Raw genomic sequence first — 27,506 nt, forward strand, 5'->3', positions numbered from 1 at the left:
TATTTAAATAAATATTTATTATTAATATAATATTATTATTATGAAGTACTATGCATGCATTAAAATAGCATAAATTTTTAAAGAATATTTATTAAATTGATTAAATTGATCATAGCAATAATTGAAAAATTATACTTTTGGAATGTAAAATAGAAAATTATTTAATAAACTATATTGTATGTATTAAATGCTGTAATCTTATAATTTTATTTAATTAAATTTTTCAAAATATTATAATTGAAATATTCAAAAAATTTTATTAACATTTTTTTAAAGCAAATTAAAAATAAAAATTTACAAAAGTATTTTTTTTTAAAATTAAGATTCTTAAATTTAAAAATGAAAAATTTTTAGTGCTTCATATATCAATTAAATGCAAAACTTTCATATTTAAGTAATTCCAATTTATTTTTAAAAAAAATATATATATATTATTTAATTAGTTAATTTTTTGATTTTTGGCTAATTATAATTTAATATAAAATTTTTAAAATGAGATTTCGTATGATTTTAAAAATTTTTTAAAATGAGATTTTAAAGAAAACAAAATTTTATTTAATTCTAAATTTAAGATCAAAAAGAAATCATTTAAAATATCATTATTTGTGAAATATGTTGAACAATATAATAAAATATGTACTTAATCATCTGATAATTCTAAAAAAAAAAAATAAAAGCAATTTATAACTATTTTTATAATGACAAATTTATATTTTTGAATATTCCAAATAGAGAATATTTTTATTTTTGCAAAAATTTTTAATTTTAAAATTATAATTGTTTTGTATTTAATTTCAGTACAAACTGTTCAATAAACTAATTTGAAATATTTTATTGAATTAATGGTAATCAAAATAAATTAACAAAAATAAGAAAAAATTCTAAAAATACATTTTTTATATAAAACTTCTCTATTTCAATATTTTTTATTTAAATATTATTTATTTAATTTGTTTGTTCTTTACCAACTTTTGCAATTGTACATTATAATTTTTTCACAAAACAAAAAATTATTTTTAATTTCTGATTTCTCAATTTTTAAGTTTTATTTTTAAAAATTTTTTATTTAACATACGAAATTTATTATTTTTTCATTCTGTTTGAAAAAAAACATAATTTTAATTAACATAATATAAACGTGTAATATAATTAAAAATAAAAACAAAATGTTCATATTTTTTAATCAAAGATATAAAAAAAAGAAATTAATATCAAATTTTTTTAAATGAAGGAAAATTCCAATATTAAAATCATATAAATTGAAAACAAATAATATTAATAAAATTGTAATACAAATAATTTTCAATAATACTAGATAAAGATTAAATTCTTATTCCAGTTTGTTTTTTTTTTTTTTTTTTTCAAAATATATTTCATAAAGATTTTTGATCTTAAATTAAAATTAGCATTTTTATTACAATTGTTCTCAAATTTTATTGAATGAAAAATAAGGTGAAATAAAGAATTTTTTCGTGTAACATGAAACCAGCAATGTTCGAACAGATTTGCAGAACAGATCAAATTCTAATACTCGCATAAATACAAAAAAATTAAATTAAATGCTTCTCAATTAAGAATAGCTAATTTAATATTATTTATTATATTTATTTTTCCATTAATTTTTTATATTTTTAATTTTCGGTTTTTTTTTTTTTTTTTTTGTTTTTGTTTTCTTTGAATTTATATTTGATTAGGCCGCATTTTTCGCATGCTTTTATTACATTAATTTTTATAGGACTAATATTTTTTTTTTCAAATAGTATCAATAAAATGGATTCGTTTAATATTTTCACTTAATTATTTTTCATAGAAGATATTTATCAAAAATTCATATTTTGGTTTTTTTTTGTCTGTTTTTTCGAAAAGGATACAAATTTTTTTTTGTTTCTTATTAAACATTTTGATTAATTAAGCTAAAGAGAAAAATTTTTTATTTATTTGATTTTTATTTTGAATTAATTTTAATTAATTAATTAGATAGGACTAAACAACCTTTTTGTATTTGTTTTTTTTTTTTTTTGTTCTTTTTTTTTTTAATTTTTGATATATTAAATTTATAATATAGCGGTATAGTTATATATGTATAACACAATTTTACACAATTTTTAATAAAACATTAATATGAAAATTTTAAATACAAGAGAGTGAATTAATTTTTTTTTTTCGAAATTCACATAATTATTTTTTTTTAATAGTTATTTAAATATTATGTATTTCGTCGATAGCATAATAATAATTTCTATAAAATATTATAGATGAAAATTTCGAGTGCGTATTGTTTTTATAATAAAATTATAAAATTAAAGTAATATTCTAATTTTGTTTTCAATTAATGTTTGCCTTTATAAAAAATAAAATGTTCGCATATTGAAATATTTAAAAATATTAAATATTTCAATTCGAATGTAAAATAATGTTTTATTTCCAAAATCATTGAATTTTTAAAATTGAAAAACTCTTGAAATTTAAAAAAATCAAAAGGTCATTTTAATATTTTCTGTTATTGATTTTTAATTGAAAATATTTATTTCGGGTGAGAAACGAAAAAATACAGAAATATAAATAATTTTATGTTTTATAGTAACTTAAAGAAATTTTACAACTTTATAGTAAAAAATTAATTGATTTAATTCTATTATTGTACTTTTTTTTTTTCATTTTATATTTCTACAAAATTAATTTAAGTTTAAATATGGCACAATTAATTTATGAGATGTAAAATTTTCTTCACATATATATAAAAAATAAAATTAACAAAAATTAAAAAGAAAATTTTAGCCTTCATTTATGGAAGAACTGAAATACAAGTGTCAAATTATAATTTTTAGATTTTTATCTTTAATTACTGACAAATAATTTGCCAGCACAAAAATATTTTCCTTTCAATGAAAAAATATACTATTTTCAATTTTCCAAATATTTAAAACTCACTCTTTAATTTTCGGCTTTAATATTAGTTAAACTATTTGGCAAATATACTTTTATACATATATATAAATGTATATAAATATGTGTACATGCATTTCTTTTCTTGTAACATTTAAAAATTCATACAAATTTTTTTTGTTATTACATAAATATAATCTACCTACATAAATATTTTATAAATTTTTAGTTTTTATGTTTTTAATTTTAAAATTAATTTCTTTTAATTTTTATAAATTGTTTTGTTTTTAAATAATTTATTTAATGAAACAACAAAAAAATGTTTTTGCTTAATAAATATTTTGAAACCAAAATTAAATTTGTTTTTTTTTTTTGTTATATAAAAATATTTTTTTTTTAACTAAAATTCAGGCAACGTATTCGTCGTTTCGTAAATAATGAACCTATGAAAATATTCTATAATATCATTTACATTTCATTTTATTATAATATTATTTGATAATTTCGTATATTTCGGAAAAAACTACACAATAAATTATTTCAAAGGTTTTTCCAATGGAATTCAGGGAACTTTCATTATGAGGACTTATATTACAAATTATTGATTCAATTAACAAAAATGTTTCTTTCATAGAAACTGTTTGTCTGGGTATGTAAATTAATTAAAATTTATAATCTCAAATATAAACTAAATTAACTGAATCAATGAATATCTAACCATATTCTATTAAATACATCACTTGAGATAATAAGATGATATTCAGTTCAAGTAGATTTTTAGTCTAGAATTACCAAATTTTTTATTATTATCGCATGACAACTGACATGGCTCTAAAAGAATAAAGATGAATTATGATTCTTTCATTACGTGCAAAAACAATGCAAATTCAGGTTTATATCATCACATTTGAAGTGGAATTTCATTATTTTTATTAATATTATAGCTTAGAATGAAATGTAAATGATATTCATAAATTATTAAAAATTATTTTTAATTTTTAATTTTTTTTTTTTCAATTTAATTACATTTTATATGTATATTTATTGATTTTAACTTTTTTCTTTTATTATTAAATATTTAATTTGTGGAATATGCTAGGAATATATAGAAAGCTTCATACAATATCTCTATTTCTATGCATTTGACCTTATGGTAAAATTTCTGTATGGACATTAAATTTTCATCACATTACTTTGTTTTAATTTTTCTCTTATAATTTTTTAAACTTTTTGATATACAATAAATTATAATTGTATTTTGTATGTCGAATCAATTATATAATATATTGATATTTCGATTTTTTTAATTTCTTATTTTAATATAATTTGATTTTCCAAATTTTATTTATTTTAGTTAAATTTTATATTTAAATAACAATTTTTTTTTTTTATTGATTACATGAAATATCATGAATTTTCCAAAAATAATTTTTATATATCTACAATATTTTTAAAGTTTTCCGTATTATATTACTATTAGGCGCTCTAATATAAAGATAATTCGATTTAGGTAAATAGTTGTTCGAAACTTTTGTTGTGAATCTCAACTGAATTAATGTTTTCTGTTTAGTCAATTACTAAGATTTTTCAAATATTATATAAAATTTGTTAGCATACTTAAAGCAGTTAACATTTTAAAAATATTAATTATGAATTATCTCAAATATGTACAAAGTTTGTATTTTACTTAATAACTTGAAAAGATATTTTGTTTTATGTTTTCACAAAAACTAAAAAGTGGAACACTATTTTCATTCTATTTGTAGATTCTGGTGATTTATATAAAAAATCATAATTTTTTAAAATTTTATAAAATATATTATATTTTTTACAATATGTGGTTTAAGAATCTAAAGCAAATATGGAAGTTTAAAGTAAAACTCAAATTTAGTTGGCAATTTAATTTCTTTTCAGTCAAATAATTTATTTTTGTTTTTTGTAAGATATTTGGATGTTAAAATGTATACATAATATAAGCAAAATAAATGTGATTTATTGTTTAATTAAGTTACTCCATTATTTAAAATTTCAACAAACTATATCCGTAATAGTGAGGAATTGTAATTATGTACCTTTAGCAAAGTACGTTTACAAAAAACCAATAATTAAGTTTTTTTCTCAAAAACCAAATAAATATTTTATGTATGATATACAGTAACATTAATATATATAAAACCACAGAAATTTATATTTCTTGCTTTCAGGTTAAAGAATAAAAAATTATTTTAGTTAGGTTAAGAAGAATTATACAAGTACTTTAGTTTTCCAAATGAATTCGTATTAGAAATTTGAAATTTTCAACAAAATGCATTGAAAAAATTCAGATAATATTTCGATTCTATATAGATTCAATTAATTGAATCAAAAAACAAAATTATTTATGTATACAATTTTTTGAAATTATGTTTGATAACTACTGACCAAATCTATACTTTTCTAATATATTTCATATATGTATGTAAAACAAAATTTATTGTACACAGGATTTTGTATATTAATATTTTCTGTAAGTCATTTACTTATATAATAATAATTTCTTTTAAAGCTCTTTAGTTACATTACCGAATTTTTTAATTATTTTTTATATATTTATTTAAATATTAAAATATATTAAATTACATATTTATTATTTTAATATAATAATATTCTTATGTTTATTTATGAATATACCGGAATATATGTATACTCTTTTTCAAAATATTCAAATTATATTTTGAAGTTTATTTTTAAAATTCGAAATTTTTAAATATTATAATATATTTATATATATTTATATATATATATATATATATATATATATATATATATATATATATATATATATATATGTATATATTTATGACTAACATTCTAAAATTTTAAATCTAAATGTAAATACAATAAAAGGTATTTTTATCGATTTTTTTCCCTATTATACATTTTAATTGTTAAACATGATTTTAAATAAAATATCTAATATTGTATGTTTTTTTTAATACATACATTCTAAATTAACTAATAATTTAATGAATCAGTTTTGACTAATATTACTATTATGTCGTATTGAAGATGCTGCTGGATCAATATAAACAAAATAATTATAATATCATAGATGTTCATTTTGTCTGATTTCATCGAATGAATGCTCTTGCACATAATCTTTAGGAAAATATCCAACCTAAAATTTAAAAATAATATAATTATTCTATATACATATACAATTAATAAGTATAATAAATTTAAATTGAAATTTAAAGTAAAACTAATTTTTTTAACTACTATAATTAGTCACAAAATTATATAAAAAATGTGGTTAGTTTTGTATAATAAATTTAAAATGCCACAAAAGACTTTAAAAATAGAATTTGTTTTTAAAACATACTGTGTCTCCAATTTTACCACGCCACCATCCTTTACTATCACCATCTTTTCCAATAACTAAAACTTGGCAGCCTTCTTTTAATTGTAATTGATTTGAACCTCTTGGTTCAAAGTCATATTTTGCAGTTGCTATAACTTCTTTAAATGGCCATTGTAATGATTGATTTAAGCTAAAATAAAAATTTAAAATAATTTGTAAATTACCAAACAAATCAATATTAATCTTTTGTCTTTTTTCTTACCCAGCAAAATTTTCGCCCAAATCATTTCTTTCATAATACGATACTAATTCGACAATTGTACGAAAATGACGTCTTGAAGACAAACAATATATAACCGTATCACCATCTTGTTTTTGATTAATTTTCATATGTTTAATGACATGATCATCGGTTTTTAAACTAAGTGCATACATTGTTTCATTTGGATTAAGGGCGCCTTGGGGTCGAACTCTTAATAAATATGTTCCAATTTTACTAGTTTCCAATCTAGCAGCAGCTGTATCACGATCCATTGGACCAGCAAACCTATATTTAAAAAACAAAATATTATTTTTAAAAAACATACACACGTATGCATTTAAATCTATTTTTAGTTTTAAATAAATTTTTATAGTTTTTGTCTTGCTTTAACGACTTAAATAATTGAAATTTCGAGAAAGCCAAGTTGAAAAACAACACATTTATTATATTTTATTTAAAACTAAAAGTAGATTTCTTCACTTTAGACACATACTGTATATAGTTATAGTTTTATATAAATTGAAGGGGGTATTAAATATTTCATACCAATTATATTCAGATAACTGACGATCACATACTGGTGGTGGTAAACTAACTGGATTTTGTTTACATCGACCTGTCGATGATATACAACCTTTATGTACAGCTATTTCACAAACTCTACATCGATATCCTTGATGTATACGTCCTTTTAAAAATTTTGAACAATGTCGACAGATAACAGGAACTTCAAATGTTGTTATATCAAATTTATGATTCGTACTTCGGCAACCGGGTGGATCTAAATTATCTCTAAAATTATAAATGCAAAAAAAAAAAAAAAAATAATAAAGCATGTTAAATTAATAATACCATATGCACAATGATGTAAAAAGTCTGTATATGTATACTTACATTGCCTCATTGAGAGCTTTACACCACTTATTTCTTTCTGTTTCCGATTTTAAATATAATGTATATGCAGTCCTCTTTGATTTATGAGCCAAAAGTAATTGACATTTAAAGCGTGTATCCCGTCCTAAAGTTTTTCGTGTATGAGCAAATTCAACACGATAATCAGATAAATTTAATGCATCCCTATATGTATATTGAGTTTCACCAGTTTTTGTACTTAAAACTTTTACTAATATAATTAATTTTTCAAAAATGAATGCATAACGATGTTTTGTTTTTTGATCATCATGCGCTTTTATTTGAAATTCTCCATCTAATTTTAAATGCCCATATTGTGGTAAATCATTACCATGTGGTAATTGTAAATCTACTATACTGTCCTAAAATCGAAAATTTTAAATATTTGTAAATTATTTTTATTAATTAAAATTGCCAAAATTTTTACCTTAACTTTTTGTATAATAGCTAAATGCTCTGAATCACGTTTAACTTCATTAATATATTGAGCAACATCAACCATTGCTTCTTTGGCTCTTTCTAAACCTCTAAAATCATCATGTACCTAAAAGATGAATAATATTAATTAAATTGAAAAACATGTGTAGTAAAAATAAATTTTATAAAATTGTTAAAATTCTTACTGGTGATGTTTCTTTAACTAATTTATCTAATAATAAATGATATTTGAGAATTCTCTGCATTGGCACTGATAATATATCCCTTAATTGTAATTTTCCAACATTATATTCTTTTTCACATTGCTATTTATAAAAAACAAGTAAAGAATTAAAATTAAAAAAAGAATTAGATTTTAATTCAATTAACAAGGAATACAAAATAAATTTGATCTTGACATGCAATACTATCAATTTTCGAAATTCTTACCATGACCAATTGTTCAAATAGACTATTACATTTACATATATCACACAACGTATCAATTGCATTTGTAACATTCGAACAATATTCTCCATAAATTAAAAACGGTTCACGAAATTCTAAAAATACTTGACTTAGTTTAAGTTTTGTATTTGGTAAAATAGCTTCACGTAATTTTTCCAAAAATTTTGTATGAATTGCTGATAATTCCTAAAATATTTATTAAAGATTAAGTAATATTGTATAAAAATTTAAGGAAATTATTTCAATTATTAAAAACAATAAAATAAAACTTACTGATATCCTTGGAAAAATAATTTTTATTTCTTCTTTTGTTAACATTTTCTCCATTGGCTGCATAAACTTATCCCGTAATGCATTTAATACATCCAAATAATTAGATTCTGTATCGACTAGTTCCCGTATAACATAATCTCTTTGCTCAAAACTAGCACTTGAAGATGTTAACTAAATATTTTTAAAAGAAAAATTAATAAAGTATTAAATTTAGTTTTAGTTTATATTTATTTAATAATATTCTACATCTACTTTCTTTATATTTTGATAAGCTACATAATTTTAATAAATATTATGTATAAAATATCATGCAATACTTACATTAAATTTAACAACATGAATTTTATACAAAAATGTCTGTTAATATGATTGCGTTTGCGTTCACTTGACTAATACGTTAAAATTTATCGCAGCGCTTAATAGAAGCGCGACAATAGTTTTAAAACGCTCAAATTAACTAAATGCAATCAATATTTTATTTTCTTCATTTATAGATACCTGATTTCTACTGGCTCTTTGTATTGCACATAAATCTTGATACACTTCCTCTTCTTTTGTATCAAGATCTTCAGCATGACCGTTAACATGACTATGATCCGAAGTTCTACACAAATGGTAGAATTATTTTGTTTTTGTTGAGCAAAATATCCAAAATAAGTTTCAGAATATGTAGATAAAACAAACATAAAAGAGAAAGAAAATATAAAATAAAAAATAAATTAAAAATAACAAAGAAAAAAAAATTAATTTTGAAAATATAATTTTTCATGCTATAAAATAAAAAATTTTTTATTTGTCAAAATTAAATTTTAATAAAACTTTATTTAATTCAGGCACATCAATTATTTTTTTCAATACTTTTAATTTACTGGCAACGATTAATTATAAATTTTCTAAATGTTATTTTAAAATTGTAGTTAATATAATTTTTGATTGAGGTTATCTTTATTAACCCAATTACATACTTAACAAATCACAACTTAATATCGTTTCAAATATACATGATAAATTTTTGACGCAATTTCCTTATTTTCTAGCATTAATTATCTAAGAATAATAAATAGAGAAAACTCAATATCTTACTGTTTGAAAAGCACTGTTATGAAAGATTCAATTAATATTGGAGAAGCAACAAGTACAATTAGGTAGTATGGTGTTTAGTTCTATTGTATACACACTTAAATTTACTATTTTTACTTGTTGCCAAAATATTTTATAGGAATACTAGCATTCATTCATAACATAACCACACAACCACATTTTGCGCTTTCTGGTTTTTAACTTAACTAAAATGTTACCAACAAAAAAAAAAAACCAAACATTTTCCATAGTTTGTTTACTTTTTCATTCATAATTATTATTTAACATCCAAAACCAAAAACAAAAAAGGGAAACAAAATAATATGTAATATGGAGTGATGACAAAACACGTGACTCCAAAATGAAATGACAAATAACGAATTATTCATTCACAATTCAATTTTATTTAATTTTGTTTATTCACAATTCAAAATTTGAAATAATAATTTTGTTTGTATTTTACTTCCTGTAAAGGAAAAAAATTTCGAAAAATGATAAGAAAAATTTGAAAAAGTCAATAGTATTTTTAAATAATAAAAAAATGTTTGAATCTTAAATAAGTACATAAAATCACAATTCCAGGAAATATTTAGCGCAAATTACAAACTTTGTTTTTGAATTTCCAAAGTTGGTACTTTTTACGGATATTTCCTAAAACAGAAATATTTGTTCAGAAGAATTTCAAAATAATTTCAAAATTTGTCATTTCAATATACTTTTTAACTTAATTTTTGTATTTAATTATCTTTTTTGAAATTTTAATATAATTAATTTTTAAATTCAGATTATTTAATTTGAAATTCTTATTCTAGTTCAAATTAATTCAAAATAAAAATTTCCTTAAACATTCATATTTTTTTCCACGTTCCACGTTTTTTAAATTCCTATTGTGAACTACTACACCTACAATTGTGAATATATCATTTGGAAAAATATTATTTTGAGCAACATTTTCCTATAAAACTGTCATGCAAGATAGAGAGAGAAAAAAAATGAGAACTTTTCAAACGAAAAACATTATAAGCATATTCAGCGATATGATATACATACATGTGTTTTGTTGTTTTCTAGTTATATGCTTATATGTAGCTGAAAAAAAAAAACATTTGATATTTTAGAAACGTCATATTCTCTTTAGAACGTGACGTTTCTTTTTAGAATATTTTTACTTCTCATATTGTGCGCATGGTGTACCTAAAATTTGGAGGACTGGAAAGAAATTTCTTGAAATTTATATAAAAAAAAACATATTTAATTACAAATATAATTGATAATAATTAAAAAAATCAAATTAAAAAATATTACGAGCTACTTTTTCAATAAATTTTGAAATCGCGAAATTTATAATTTCATCAAGATGGAAATGCATTCATATGCAAAAACAAGAACTAATAAAAAATGTAAGTATTAAAATTTAAAATTTAATATTTAATTTTATGATTGTTTTTGTAAATTTGCAAATATGACACGATATTGAAATTTATTTGAAAAACTTCTTTACTTCACAATTGTTCTTATATTTTACGGGCATAACAAGAAAAAATAATTATTGATTGTAACCAACTGCTGCTAGTATTTTGTGATTTGTTTTAAAACCATTAAGGTATACAAAATATTATGTACAATAGGAATACCTGCGGAAATAATAGTTTCAAAATAGTTGATTTAGATAGATAAACGGCTATTTGCATTGAATTTACCAATGCACTTTGGTCACGAGCAATTAAAATTTAAAAAAAATCTAAATTAGGGCACCATGTGTTCTCAAATTTTTGTTGTTCTATATTTTGACATTTCTTTTTTCAATATTTTTTTTAGAACATGCTTATATATTTATATTTTATACTTATTTCTAGGGTCCTTAGAACATAAAAGAAAATTAGTGGATAATCGAATAACATTGGATGTATTATTCAACAAAAAAGCTTTCAATTTAGCGGATTCCTGGAGGTGATACGAAATTTAATAATAAAAACAATACTTTTAATGAAAACAATTTATGAATTTTATTTGTTTGCCTATTAAATATCAATACTCAACCTACATGAATAATTAAAAATTATTTATATTTTAGAAAGCTAACGAAAGTATCTGATATGGAATCATTTGATGTATTATTTGTTAGAAAACAATGGACAAATATTTTAACAAAATATAAAGTAATTGGAAAAAAAACATGATCAGTTCTGAAAATTTGTAAATTGTTTTAAATTTTTATCTCCTTTCTAGAACCTAGTTCAAAGACATGCAATCAATAATTATATTGATAATGAAACTTTAGATTTACTAACAGCTGAATGGGAATTTTTTGATAAAATTCATCGTTGGATTAAAGTTAAAGAAAAAATTCAAAAAGATTATAAAAGTATTATACTTGAAGAAATTGAAAATGAAACATTAAATCAATCAATAACTGGAGGAGAAATTATCACCACCAATAATCATTCACGTTATGTATCACAAAATCAACAACAATTATCAAATTCAAGGGATTCTTCTGAAAATGATGAACCAATGGTAACATTAAATGTTGCTGTACCATCATCATCATCATCTATATCAAATGTTAATTCAAGTAATGATTTAATAACATCTAATAAAAAAAATTTAAATATAAATGATGAGCAACTTAACAAAAATATAATAAAATCACCACAACAATTATTAATTGATGTTGATGATCTACAATTACAACAGCAACAACAACCAGTTATTAAATCGACAAGAGTATCAATATTAGAACCCGGTCCTTCTACATTAACATCACCACCAACATCATCATCAATTAAAACCAAAGAAAAATCTCAAAAAAGAAAACCATCTTTATCAGATATATCAAGTAGAATAAATTTAATAAATAAAAATAAAAGAAAATATCGTAAACTTAAAAAAAAATTAAAACGTTTAAAACGTAATTATTCTAGTCATAAATTATCAGCAAATCGTTTATCTAAAAAATTGAATGTATTTTGTGAAATATTTGCCAAAGTTATTAAACAAGAATATCCCAATATTAATGTTTCAAATTTAATTGATAACGAAGAATATGATTCTAGTAGTTATGATAGCAGTGATACTGATTAACATCAGAATAATTGAAAAGTTTACCTAAAAAAAAAATCAAACGAAAGAATCTAGTAAAATATCTAAATTATGTTTTTAGTTATTTGGAACATACGTTTAGTACGTTTTAATATTCAAAAATATTAAATGCATCTGAGTTCAAAACATTTTTAATTAATTTTAATGTCAAATTATTATTACTATATATTAAAATGTATTAATTTGTTAATATGTTCATATTATATGTATTTGTCAGGACAAACAATAAATACACAATATAAAATTATCTGAAAATATTTAATTTTCATTTCAATTTAAAAATATAATTTTTAACTTAAGGAATGTAATGAAATTTCATAAAAAAAATTTTGAATTTTACAAATTTTTTATTGAAATACATTTTTTTTTGTTAAGCAATAATAAATTTACAAACTTAAATAAATTATTTCAGACTACAATATAACCAAAGTGCATTTGGAAGAAATTTAAAAATTTTCATAATATGCACATTTAAACCGAATGAGGTATTACAAATTATTTGATTTTAAATGTATGTCTTAGAATTTCTTATTTAAGAAATTTATTAAAGTACGAGTATTAACATGCTCAATGAAAATTATTCCAAAAATCTAAATTTTTATCATATATAAAAAAATCTTTTATGTATTCATTATTTAATTTTTTGTTTTACACTTTTAAAATTTAATTTTTATTAAATCGTCTTGGCATTTTAAATTGAGAAATAAATATTACGTAAAAAATATTACATAAATAAATAATATGTAATAATATATTGTTATATAATGGGTATATCATATTACAAAAATATAAAACAATAAATCCCAAACACGTAATTGTTTAATTTATAACAATAATATGAATAAGTTTACTACTCGTATTTATGGAAAAATGTCCTTAAAAAGAAATTTTTTTTTTTTCTATTTTCTTTTATTGAAAATAAATGTACATATATACACACATAATAAATAAAATTCAATTTATATTGAGAAGATCTTAACTTAAAGGTCATATAAGTTTTTTTTTTCTTTGTAAAATTTTTTTTCTTATTTTATATGAGTTAAAAAAGAACAATACATTTGATATGTATAAGAGAATAGGAAATTTATAAAAATAAAATAGTAATTTATACAAGTTTTTTCCTTTATTATCATTATTATTATAATTTGAATAAAGTCATATGAAAACTTAGATAATACTAGATGAAAATAAATTAAATTGAATTCGAATAATATTCTTTTATATACGAATATAAGGTTATTGTTATTTACAACACTTGATTCTGATACGTAGTATTTTTTGAAATTTCTTTATAAATTGCGTATTTTATCATTTTTGAAGAATGTTACAATAAAATATTAAATTTTTCTTTTAAGGATAGTTGATATTTGATCAAGTATATCAAGTTAAATAATAATTTTTCCAGACCTTTAATACAATTACTTAACTATCAATTTATATGTATGTATTACTAGAATAAATCACCAGAATTTTAAAATAAATAAATAAGTAAGTGTAAGGTATTAAAGTTTTATTGAACTACATATATTGCATATGTTATACATTATACTTATTTAAAATGCGAAATTTATGTAAAATAGAAGATTTTTTCAAAATTTATAATTACTTTAAAACTTTTATTATTATTGTTATTAAAAATATATTAACTTTTTAGGATGGCGAATAATCATCTTTTTAAAGAATTTCAACATAACATTATTATTGTACACCCGCGAGATATGGCTGATCATTTAAACAAAATTGTAATTTGGATAAATTCCAAATAATGATAAAATTGAAATTTTATGAAAGTATTGGTCTTTTTATGAAAGTATTTTATGAAAGTATTGGAAATTTTATGAAATGATCACAATAATTGAGACTATTACTATTTTAAAAATACATTTCCTATTCATTTGAAATGGAAATTTTTTATATTAAACACCTTAGGGGTTAGACCATAATTAAAATTTTTGCTATCTTTTTTTTTTTTTTGTAAAAATACACCTAAGACTTTAGACAATAATAGGTATTAAACGTATTAATAATATATTTTACATTTAATTTGTATTATAATTAATTATCCATTTAAGCATTTTTTTTTTTCAAATATTTACAATATCACGATGATTTTACAAGATTTTCAGAACCAGATGAATAATAGTATAGAAAAAGGATAATAAATATTAAATGTAAAACAGTACAATTTAATTCGTTCAATTTGCCTTTGCATAAAAGAAAATGTTATTTATCATATTTTTTTAAATTTAATAAAATTTTTGAATTTAGAAACAAAACAGATATAAGTCTATATTAAACAATTTGGAATATTATGATTATAATCTCAAATATTTCAGTTTCCATTAAGACTTCTAAATTTAAATCTTTTAAAATCGTATAGCAGAAATAAAAATCAGAAATTTTAAATTTTATTTCTCTATTTAATTCTTAAATAAATCAAAATAAAAATTTTTAATACAAAAACAATAAATTACTTTCATACTTACCTATTTTAGAAATTATGAATAATTTGAAAATTCGATTACGATTTAAAATATGAATTTGTAAAAAAACAAAGGCTCATGCAATAAATAAATAAATAATTAACACAATTATGTTTTAAAGTGAACCAATATTTTGTATACAAAAAAATTTTATTATTTCATTTTTTTTTTTTTGGAATCAATTTAAATTCTAAAGAAAATATATCAGATTACAAACAAGTCTAATAATTATATAAGCTTAAAAAAATAAGAAAACCGAATTTTCATGGAAAACAAATTATTGATAAATAAGATTTCCTTCTCATTTTTATTTACAAACAAAATTTAAGTATAGAATAATGAATTTTCTTTAAAAAATTTTTATTAAATGCACACGTGTTTTTACGTAAATAATTTGAAAAAAAGAAAAACGAAAAATTTGTCTACACTTTTGTTTTTAATTTCTAAAAAATTAAAAATCAATATTTTATTAAAAAATGAAATTAAAATGAAAAATTTTATAAAATATACACGAGTTTTTGTTTTCTTATTAGAAATCTTAGTTAAATATACAAAATATGTGTATGAAATATTAAATTAAATATTAATTTTTGACAGAAAATTGGAATTTGTATTGTGAACTTTGTCAGAATAAACTTGTTTGTTAAATAAAAGTGACTGTTATGTGACAATTCACAGTCACATGAAAGTGACTCTTATCTGACAATTAGGCTTATTCTTAGAATCGATTTAGAAAATGATTGCGATATTTACACAGAAAAAATTTGATACTATTGCTGCCAATACAAAAAAAAAAATTTAGACAAAAAATTTCTGTTTACAATATGCATTTTAAAATTTTTAGTGATAAATATCGCTATCAATTGGAGAAATCTCGGAATTAGCTCTGATATTTAATTTAGTTCGATTTTAAATTATAATTATATAACAATTTAATTAATGAATTTAATAATATATTATCACAATTTTAGATTTTTTAAACTAAATGTAACTTATTGCAAAATCTCAACTACGAAGTAGAAGGCATATAAATTAAAAATCTGAAATTTTATTCTGTAACAAAATAAAACTGCAAAAAGGCCATTCATTGAATGCTTTATATAAAAGGCTATTCACATATTACGCAACACTAAAGGGACTAGGCATTCAACAATTTCTTATTATTCACTTTAAAAATAATACCAAAAATTGCGTTACGTAACATGTTAACAGCCCTTTCATAACACATAAAACTATTATATAAAAAAATATACTCTATTTATACTTCTTCAAAAAAAAAAAAAAACAAATAGAGCAAAAACAAGAAAACAAAACAATTGAACTGCAAGCAGATTAAAAATTCTTAAGAATCGGAAGAAAAGCAAAAGGAAAAAAAGAAGATTACTTAAATAAATAAAAAAAAAAATAAAAATAAAACAATTTTTTTTTTTTTTTTTGTTTAAAACAGGATGTAAACCAACCATCTACTTTCAAATATATTTATTTATCTTTCTAAGTACAAGCATCCGTCAAATAACACGGTTATTTTGTTTCTTTCTCTTGAACAATGAAATTACATAAATGAGATTAAGAGTTTAATATAATTCTTTGCATAGTCTCCTTTAATTACGAAAATTTGTTAGATTATTAGATCCAAGAACATTTTTGAAGATCAATTACAATAATCTATATTTTTTCAGAATTGAAATGAAATTTGATCTTGCTCGGAAACTTGACTTTATTTGAAAAAGCGTGAAAGAGGTCGAGTCAAGACTCGACTTTATACGAAATTCGGAAAAAATTCCTAAAATTCGTAATATAATTCCTAAAATTCAAATATTAATTTTAGACGCTAGAATTGCAAAATTTTATAATTTTCATATAAAATTAAAATTAATAACGTTTACAGCTTTCCATTTCTAACTTAAAAACTAAATATTTCGAAAAAAAACTTTCACTCTTTTGTGTAGTCCGAATACCGTGATATTTGACAGATGCCTGTATATACAATACGCATACAAACATATTAATAATATATTGTAATATTTATATTTCTTAACATTACACATTTTAATGTTTACAAAATTAAAAAATTTCAATATACATATACAATATTTATATTTGTATAACATATAAATTTACTCTCATGTAACATACTACATAATTAATATAGCATATTGTTGAATTATTATTCTACAACAAAAAAAAAAAAAAAAAATAAACGAAAAACGAAAACAAAAATTTATAACATTTAATAATAACCTCGGGTAAATTTGATGAAAACGTGACATAACATAAATCTTCGTAGATACGTTTCTCTTCTTCAAAATCAATATCATTTAAATAATCTGATGTATCCGAATGTGACATAATACCCCATTGTGCAGCAGCAACAGCTAAACTATTATTATTATCAATAATATTTTGTTGTTCAAATGTTAATTTATTTTCTAAACAACAATTTTTAATTGTATCTGATAATTGTTTTGTTGCAATTATTTTATTATTTGTTTGTATTGTATTTGTTATTGTTGTTGTTGTTGGTGTTGTTGATGATATTGTTGTTGTTATTATTGTTGTTGTTGTTGCTAATAAATTTATTGTTGAACCTAATGATGTTGAACTTTTTAATAAAAATTTTTTATTATTTTTTTTTATTATATTTAAATTATTATTATCATTTTTTTCATTATTAATATCATTATCATCATTCTTATCACTTTTTAATTTTTCATCAATTTCATCATAATTATTATCACCTTGATGATGATGATGATGATGATGACGATGATGATTATGATGACCATTTATTGTTGTTGTTGTTACTGATGTATCTGATGATGATTTATCATTAATTATAATATCACTATTTTCATCATCATTATTTATTATTAATTGATTATTAGCACCATTTGTATTATCATCAATTATATCATTATTAATACAATTATCACTATCATTTAATTCGATATTATTACAACTACTACTGCTACAACAATTAATATCATTATCTTTTATTTTATTATTATCAATATTTTCTTTATCATCTTGATTTTTATTATTATCATTATCACCATCATCATCTTCGTCCTCTTCAATGCTACTAGCTGAATCATTATTAGTAGGCTTTTTACTCCTTTTCTCTCTATCATCACTACATATTTTTTTTTGTGTTTTAATTAATTCGATGTATATAAATTGTTATACATATTTTGTTTTATTACACAATATATTAAATTTTATTATTGTTCAATTTTTTTTTTTACCAATTACAAATAATTCGAATAGAAAACAAAACAAAACAAAAAAAAAGACAAGAATATTTATTTTATATTAATTTATTTATTTACATTGTAAAATAAATAAAAAAAACATAATTATTACGTAAGTACCTACATGTCAAAAAATGGATTGTAAGTAGCTTGTTTATGTGTCAATTTAATGAAACGAAACAATTTTAATGAGTACAAATAATATTTTTTTATAAAGTAATCAATTAATTATTTTCAATTACTTTTATATAATTTTTTTTATTACTTTATTTATATATGTATAGTTAATGTCATAATACAAGACTAAAACAAATATTCATAAAACAGTAAAAATCCATAATAATAATGAAAACAAAAAAAAAAAACACAAAATATGAAAAAAACAAAAAGAAATAAATTGAAAATTGTATACAAAAATAGAAACCAGTTATCTAAATATCACAAGTTACAAGAGTATTAAAAATATTAATTAAAATATAGTGTTGCCGTAGCATAACAATTTTATGACATTTCAATTATGACATACAGGAATAGGGGAATTGATCCAATAAGTAACCGTGTTGTTGAAAATTAATTTCTAATTTTTCTAGTAAAAAGTACTTGTTTCATAAAAAGTGCCATGAAAGTATTTTTTAAAAATTAATTCCTGACATAGCAGTACTTTTGAAAATCGAATATGCATTGCCAATTTGTCATGCAAGAAACATGAAAAAAAAAGGGAATTTGTAATTCCTTTGGCGTCAGCCATGACTATTTTTTAAAAAAAGCTTTTTCCTAAGAACATTTCTGATTTTAAAATAGTACGGCCACTTCAAATTTTTTCTCAGTACATGACGTAAAAAAAATTTTTTTTTTTTGGGTTTCCTTAGAATTGTCAACACAGTATTGAATTTTCAAAAATACATTAGCCAAAAAAATAAAATTAATCTTAAATCAGAATTGCAAATTTTACAAAAAAATTCTTTCATATATACATGAAAAATTTTGGTAAAATTAGAATAATGAACTCATCGGTGCCTATGAATATTTCAACTGAATTTTTTGTAGGCCTAAAAGCCTACATTTAAAAGCAAATTTTTTCTGATTTGTCAACCTAATCGTAATAATAACACAACTGAAAAATAATAGTCAAAATACTCTTGCTCTTCTGGATCAAATTTGTTAAATCTTTTAAAAATTCAATTACAAACAAAAATTTTCCATCTCCTCTGGTAACATTCTAATAAATTTAATTCCAGAATTGTTTAGTTTACTATTACAACAAAGAACTATTCCGAAATTAGCATGCTACATTTAAATTTTTTATTTTTTTTTTTTAAATTTATAATTGGCACTATATGTTGTAGAGAATCTACAATTATTATTTCTTCTTCATTCTTTTATATGAAATGTATACAAAATTTAAATTGACAATGAACAATTAATTCATAGGAAAAATATTCGTAATATTTATGAATTGCAATATTTCATAAAAAATATAAAAAAAAAAAAAGAGAAAATATTCTGATTTCAATGTTAATTTTATTCAAAACTAAAAAGTTTTTATTAAACTTTCTCTTTAGAAAATTATTCTGAATAAATTATAGAATCATTTGTTTTAAATGATTTTTAATTTGTTTTAACTATTTTTAGATTTTGATTTGTAATATTTTCTTGATTCGATTGATTTCTTTTTTGATTGATGATAAAGAAATTTATTAAAACTTCGAAACAACTATACTGAGTATACAATTGAAACGTTTATAAATTGCTTGCGGTATGCATAATATAGCAATTTAGAATTTGTATACTTGCATTATTAAGAGAAAATTGGAAAAGCAAATTGGACCTAACTTTAAAATATGAATATTAGTTTTGCACAAAAAAATTCTCTTATTAATTAATTATTAAGAAACTATGCAATAAACGCAATCGAAAAATATTTCCTTCTATTAGAAAATCTGAAAAATTCAAGCTTTTATTATACAGAGCGCTTCTGAATCCAAAATTTATAAAAATTTTCATTAGCATATTCTATAAAAAAAAAAAGAGTTGTTCTGGTACATCCTGGTGAACTCAGACTGAAATAGTGTTACTCTATATTCTCTGTATTATATATTAAGCGAACACGAAGATGCCAAACAAATCAGAAGTAAAGTTCGAATGATATTATTGAGAATTTGAAATATGCGGTATGATTTCGAACATGAAAGAGAATTCAAATTCACATGTAACCAATAATAAAATCAAAATAGATAAATAATCAATAATAATTAGTAAAAATCTATACAATTTATTCAAGAATAAAAAAAAATACGAGTATCATTTAAAAATTAAAGTTAAATGTGTTTCAAACATGTATGAAAGCGTGTTTACGACAACACCGGTATGAACAACGTATAATATGAAAAAAAAAATCTACAAATTAACTAAAATTTGTTAAAAACCTATTAGAACCTATGAGAATTATTAAAAAAAAATATATATATTTTTACATTGTTAAAACTTATGGTTCCAGAAAATTTCAGAAAATCCAGATTTTTGTATGTCAAACCTTAAGTATTCGACTAACAAACAAAAACGAAAGAAACAATAAATTTTAAACACAAAATTTTTAAGAAATTCAAAAAAAAAATTTTTCAAGAATATTTAAAGTTTTTTTCTTTCCCTAACATTTTTTATCAGCCTCATAAAATATTTCAAAGTTTTACAAACTTCATTCCGTTATCTTGCACCAAAGTTCACAGAAAATAAAAAAAGAAGTTTTTCGAAAAAAAAAATCTTTTAAAGAATTCAAATTTTTTTCCAAGTTTTTCACTCGACAGCATAAAAATTATAAAGAATTGAAAAAGAAATAATTCAAGGCTAAAAAACAATACTCTCTCCTAAAAATATGCAAATTTTTCATTTTTATCATAATTTATGGAACATAATGCAAGCTAATAATGATTTAAAAAAAAAAAATAGAAAAATTTTACCGTAATATTTAAATGGTTGTCACTCCTGCAGGGAGTGGTATTAAAACAAAAAAAAAAAAATAAAAATTAAAAATATTTTACACCAACAGACAGGAATTAAAATTTATGGTCAAATAATTAAAATACGTTTTTTTTATTTATGTAGACGGTCGTATACTTTTAACACGGAAAGAGACCAACAAAAAAAAAATTAATATTTTTCACCTAATCGTGAGCATTAAAGTTTTCATGTCTTTTTTTTTTATTTCATATTTATTACAATTTTTCTATGGAGAATTCTAATAGCTAGCTATTCTAAATAAATACTATAATTATGTAAATATAGATCGTATTAAAAACAGTAACAATTTTTAATTAGACAAGTTTATAACAAAACAAATTCTAGAAGAAAAATTTAATTTCTCTATGAATCTCAGTTTTATTAAATGAAAAATATTATATTTTTAACCTTTTCAACCATATCAATTAACATGAAACCGAATTAGAATGACAAATACCAAAATCCCTATAAATATGCAATTTAATTTTTTCTACATTCTACTTAATTCCTAACATATTTAAACATTTTTTTTGCAATAATATTGCTTAAACACGTTTATATTAAATTTTAGACCAACAAGAAATAAAATTTAAATAAGTTTAAAGAGAAAACATTCACATTTTATGAAAATATTATTTTTTAATTAATTAAATTTTATATTTTTTTGTTTATTCTACATATTTCTAATGAAAATAAATTTTGTTATTCTTCAAAACTACCAAAAAATTTTATATATTTAAAAAAAAAATATATTTTTTAAAAGTTACTGAAAAATATAGGAATTTTCTAATGAGAATATAAAACAAAATCCTATAAGTATGCAATAAAAATTTTTTTTTTTTAGTTTTAGTAGCTAATATATCAGCTGGCCTTTAAACTAAGAAACACGAAAATTTAATAACTTTAATGTTTACTCTTAAAATTCTTTCTAAAATATTTAATATTTTTTTGCAAAAATTTTTCTATTCCATTACTTCTTGAACTGGTCTTTAAAAATAAAATGCTGAACAACCCATATAACTTTTAATAGAACTTAAAAAACCATTTAATCTTGAATAATTTTTTGCATGTAAATTTTCCTCCTTATCGCAATATATAGAATTCCTTTTGGATTTAAATAAAATAATAGGAAAATAATGAAAAATTTTTAATAAATTTTTTTATTTATTTATTCATTGTCCATTATAATGTACGTAATATACGCATAATAGCATAAAACAAACCTTGACTAGCAACAAATACACTTGAAAACAATAAAATTATGTAAAACTATGGAAATAACGAGGTCATCCCTAGATCATATAGTTTTTATAGGGGAATTACACTAAAAATTAAAGAAAAAAGAAAACAAGAGCCTTCTTGTTGAATTTCTCAATTGTTCTATTCATTAATGTTGTGCATATACCTACTGTACTATAAAATTTAATTATCCTTTTTCCTATGAAATTTAAAAAAAAATGTACAAAAAATAAGAAAAAACTATTTTTTTTTATAAAAACTATTTAAATTCTCTTATCTCTTTTTTTTTTTGTATGAAAATGTGAAAGGAGAAAAAAAAAATATTTTTTTAATTTTTCATAACCACTAAAACTTTTTTTAAAACGCTTATTATAATAAACATTCATTTTCGAAAAGAAAAAAATCCAAAACAAAAGAATTGTTCACTTAACAGTCAACCATTTTTTTGTCATATTTTTTTATTCATATATAAAATTTATATTGTACTTATACTCGTACATTCAAATTGGAGAAGCAAACATAATAAAGTAGAGCAAAATTTTTGCTCATAAAATAGCACATTTCAATTTAAGACAAAAACAATTATAACACAAAAATTGTCTAAAACAAATTCAATTGTTCTTAATTTCATTTCGAATTCGGATTCTGTGCAAGACCTTTAGTTTCTATGCTTTATATCAAAATTTAGTCAATTTAATTAAGTTAGTTAAGAATTTATTCGAAACACATTTTTAAAATTTAAACTATTTTTCCTTAGAACTACAGAATTTAATTGGAAAACTAATACATTATTATTACTATATGTAATTGCATATCTCTAGGAGGAATATTCAATAAATGATTTTGTTCAAATATATTATATACGATGATATTAGTTGTTCGAAACGAGATATATTGGGAAAAAAAACATTCAAACAAAAATTGATTTAACTATAAAATTTCAATTCCATACATTAAAGCAGAAGTTCCCAAGCAGAAGAGAGAGTGTTGTGTTTTTTCAATTTTTGATAGACCCCCTGCTATTTTCTTTAATAGATTTAAACTTCTAACAGTAGCAAGGTACTGCTGAAACTTATTAATATTAAATTCATATTTTTTTTTGTAGACCCGTAGCAGATCTTCAAGAACCCCTGGGAGTCTATATAAACCACTTTTGGAATCACTGCCTTAAAAGATGTATGCAAGATTTGAGAGGAGACAGTTGAACAGACGAACCAATTAGCAAGCAATTATTTTTCTGACTTCAAAAACAATGTCCTTAATGAGAAAAATTTATAACAATAAAAATAAAATTCTAAGGTCATTCCTTTAATTCAACCAAACACAATATAGATTATGTGTCATAACCAAAGATCAAGGAAAAAAATTTCAGATTTCATAATAACCAGACATAAATAATTATTACAGAAAATTACAAAATTCCAGCCTTACAAAAACAACAAGAAAAAAATTAAATTCTAATTTAGTGCACGAAAAAAATAATTTTTACCTTCAAATTATAAATTTCCTTAAATTTTTATACAATGTACGGGGGGGAAGTAGATTTCTTCCTGTATTTCCCTTGAATATATGAGATTTTATGTTTTAATTTAAGCCCATGATATCATAAGTGCATTCGAACATAAAATATATGGAAACCTTTATACATATATGAAATATTAAATCTATTGTAAATATTTTAAGGTTGGGCACAAATTATTTTAAGGCCATATATATTGTATATATGTATGATAAGTCTAATGAAATAAATTATTGTTATACTGTTCAAATGTACAACAAGGATCATAACATAATAAATTATAATTTTTTTTTTATATGCAAATGTACTTAAATAATTAAAATATCCTTTTATTTTATATATATATAAATCTATAAATGAATGATTTTTTTACATATTTCCTATATAATATATTATAATTTAATTGAAAATATTTTTATAAAGCAGAGTGCTTCACAATAAATAATTGGAATTGTTATGTGCTGTTATAATAGCAATGATGTGAGTAATGATGTGAGCAATGAATACACAATTTAATATTAAAAAAAAATGTAAATTATCTTTTTTGGGGAAATTACTCATAATTACTAAATTCTAGTATCGGTAATTTATGTTTAAACTGAATTCAGCAATTCTATAAAACCACAAATAAATTTTGTAAGTTTAAACAATAATACAAATGGGAAAAAAAAAACAAAAAGGATAAAAAATTTAAATTTAATTTAAAAGAATTTAAGATTTTTATGTATGTGCAGTCAAATGTTAAAATTTTAAAATTTTGTTTGACCAGCATACTCTTTATCACTAGAAAACAACATTGTTTGTCTATCATACCACACTGTCTGTCTGTTCTCCATATTTCTTTTCATAGAAATTCGTCTTTAGAGATTTTGTTTTTATATATGCCTTTCAAGAATGAATTTTAAATATTGGAAATTGAAAATTATTTGCCTGCAGAACAAAATTTTTAATTATCCCCCTTCCCCTCATCCGCTCTCGTACATTTCCAAAATAATAGTTGTTCTAAATCGTGAACATTTAAACGCAACTTGCCAATTCTGTATAAGACCCTCTAAATTAGTCACTGTATTAAACTCGTTTTCCGATAATTTTCGAAGTAATTTTGTCCCCACCATTGCCCCAATCAAAAATTTCTCTAGAAGGTGAGTTTTAATTGTAGCTATCCTGCAAAATTTCAACCAAATTATTTTATTAAATTTTAAAAATTAATTCCAAATATTCCAAAACTCAATGACATTTAATTTTTAGAGCAAAAATACAATTAATATTCTTAAAACACGAATTAATTTTTGCAACAAATTTTAGATATTTGAAAAAAAAATTCAATTCCAATTAAATACATTTAATTTAATTTATAAAACTTGTATAACAAAAAAAATATTAAAGTTGTTTAAACCTAGTGTACTCTACAAGACCATTAGACTAGAAAATAAAAAAAAAAGTACTTTTAACAATTGTACTTAATCTATGTATAACAAAACAATTACAAAAAGACAAAGAATAAAATTTTTAAAAAAATTTATGTAAGTATGTACGTATGTAATAATCGGTAATTTATATGGCGTAAATAAAAATAAATACTTTAAGGACTCTTTTATAAATAAAAAAGAAAAATTTCGATTACCTTTAAAATCTTTTTAAAGGGATTTTCTTTTTTACTCTCCTTATTCAAGCAGAAATAATTTATTGATTATTTTGGAATAGAAATTCTTCTTAAATACGACACTTATGTAATTGCATGTTGTATATATATATATATACATACCGTAAACTGTTATACTATAAATTTATTATATATTTTGTATATAAAATGTTTTATAAAAGCATTAACAACTTAAAAATTCTTATTTCTTTTTTAAGCATTTCATATACGTTCTACCCACTTATTTTGAGTTTAAAAGGAATTGGGTTAATATACGAGTATGACAGAACATATTTTATATATTGGGTTTATAAAAGAATTTAAAAATTTTTTTTTAGTAGGTTTTAAGGTTAATTTAGTGTTAAAATATTTGTGCACTTAATTTGTTTTATATAAGAGACAGACAATGTGTATAGTTTAATGCGGTTTTACAATTAAAACCATACATTTTATATATACGTATATGAATTCGATTGTAAAATAGAAATTGAAATCAGAAAGTAGAGAGTGTATAACGTTAATCGGAAAATTTTTGTAAATACGATATTGTAGTAATTTGGATGTCATGTTAATAATCCCATAAGAAATAATGTCGAAAAGCAAATTGATCACTTTTTACTTAACTAAGATATTTAATAAAAATTTTAACTCAAATATGAAACATGATTCAAATTAATACAGAACAAAAAACAATTTATTGGTTTAATCATTTCTGGTTTCAGTATTGTTTGCAGTACAATGAGGAATTTTTCGCAATACTAGAGCAAATTCTATTACTGTATAAATTAAATTTTTTTTTAACAAATTTTAATAAAAGTAAAAATTAGTTATTAACACCTTTACGAAAATATATTTAGGACGGAATATAATTGGAAAAATTGTATTTTAGACCCTTTATTTGAAAGCATTTGCAATTTTGATTCCATACTACTTCTACCCCATATGTGTGCTCTATTTCTTCATTTTGGTAATTTTTTCTAAGGCCGAAATCTAGTATTAATATCCGGACGTGTATAATATCATGGTTTATCAAAAAAAAAAACAAATCAGATAATATGACATTCAATCCTATTCGAGATGAGTCCACAACTGTAAGAGTTTACAACTTCATAATTCATGATTTATTTATGAATATGATTTTGCGTTAGTAATTTCTGATCCCATCTATGAATTTTTCTATGCTTCAATAAAAATTTGCAATTTCACATCCTAAACACATAAAAATTTCAATCGGGTTTCAATGGGTTAAAAATGGAAAATTAATAAATTTATTATTCCTTTTTTCTAATTAAGATTAATAATAATCTTATATTTCAAAAACAATACCGTCAATAAATTTAGATCTACGGGAAGCAAATTATTACTCTTACTAATTTATAATTTATACTCCTACTATATACATACATAAACATACAATATATATCAATAATTTTTAATTATTTCAGTAGAAAATCGTGCCTAATTAACTATTATATTAACATTAATTAAAAATTAAATATGAAAAAAAAAAAATGTCCTTGAGTTATAAAACGTGTATATATGGCAATTATTACTTTACTATTATTTATAATTTTCAATATACATATATATAATATATATTAAGTTTAATTATATATAATGATATTTTAATATCAT

The 27,506-nt window shown here is 20.8% G+C and overlaps 2 protein-coding genes across 4 annotated transcripts in view; one reads left to right on the forward strand and one right to left on the reverse strand.

The window, feature by feature from the left end:
* Positions 1 to 5,805: 5,805 nt before the first annotated feature.
* LOC129607646 (protein vav) overlaps positions 5,806 to 27,506 on the reverse strand; it is a 146,310-nt gene continuing 124,609 nt past the window's right edge. The window contains exons 5-15 of one of the 3 annotated variants that reach the window (XM_055518782.1): positions 17,962 to 18,356; positions 17,465 to 17,811; positions 8,559 to 8,729; positions 8,268 to 8,471; positions 8,024 to 8,143; positions 7,828 to 7,944; positions 7,383 to 7,762; positions 7,035 to 7,280; positions 6,489 to 6,773; positions 6,248 to 6,416; positions 5,806 to 6,043 (exon numbers count right to left, since the gene is read on the reverse strand). In XM_055518782.1, coding sequence (XP_055374757.1) covers positions 5,972 to 6,043; positions 6,248 to 6,416; positions 6,489 to 6,773; positions 7,035 to 7,280; positions 7,383 to 7,762; positions 7,828 to 7,944; positions 8,024 to 8,143; positions 8,268 to 8,471; positions 8,559 to 8,729; positions 17,465 to 17,811; positions 17,962 to 18,356 — 2,506 coding nt within the window. In that variant the 3' untranslated portion in view covers positions 5,806 to 5,971. Of the gene's footprint in view, positions 6,044 to 6,247; positions 6,417 to 6,488; positions 6,774 to 7,034; positions 7,281 to 7,382; positions 7,763 to 7,827; positions 7,945 to 8,023; positions 8,144 to 8,267; positions 8,472 to 8,558; positions 8,730 to 9,056; positions 9,163 to 17,464; positions 18,357 to 27,506 lie in introns of all 3 variants that reach the window. The other 2 variants (XM_055518781.1, XM_055518783.1) reach the window with 2 other exon arrangements.
* Positions 10,801 to 12,954, forward strand: LOC129607647 (uncharacterized). Its single transcript, XM_055518784.1, has 4 exons — positions 10,801 to 11,038; positions 11,495 to 11,588; positions 11,713 to 11,797; positions 11,868 to 12,954. Exons 1-4 carry the CDS (start codon positions 10,996 to 10,998, stop codon positions 12,720 to 12,722), a joined length of 1,077 nt encoding a protein of 358 aa, XP_055374759.1. The 5' UTR covers positions 10,801 to 10,995; the 3' UTR covers positions 12,723 to 12,954.

The sequence above is a fragment of the Condylostylus longicornis genome, unplaced genomic scaffold (genome assembly GCF_029603195.1).
Source record: "Condylostylus longicornis isolate FDR11 unplaced genomic scaffold, ASM2960319v2 ptg000028l, whole genome shotgun sequence".
NCBI classification, from domain to species: Eukaryota; Metazoa; Arthropoda; class Insecta; order Diptera; family Dolichopodidae; genus Condylostylus; species Condylostylus longicornis.

What these genes read in the sequence shown, in the direction of transcription:
- LOC129607647 (XM_055518784.1), top strand. Translation starts at nt 10,996, where the DNA reads ATGGAAATGCATTCATATGCAAAAACAAGAACTAATAAAAAAT. An exon ending in AATTTAGCGGATTCCTGGAG is followed by an intron (nt 11,589 to 11,712) that starts GTGATACGAAAT and finishes TTTATATTTTAG; the next exon opens with AAAGCTAACGAAAGTATCTG. An exon ending in ATATTTTAACAAAATATAAA is followed by an intron (nt 11,798 to 11,867) that starts GTAATTGGAAAA and finishes TCTCCTTTCTAG; the next exon opens with AACCTAGTTCAAAGACATGC.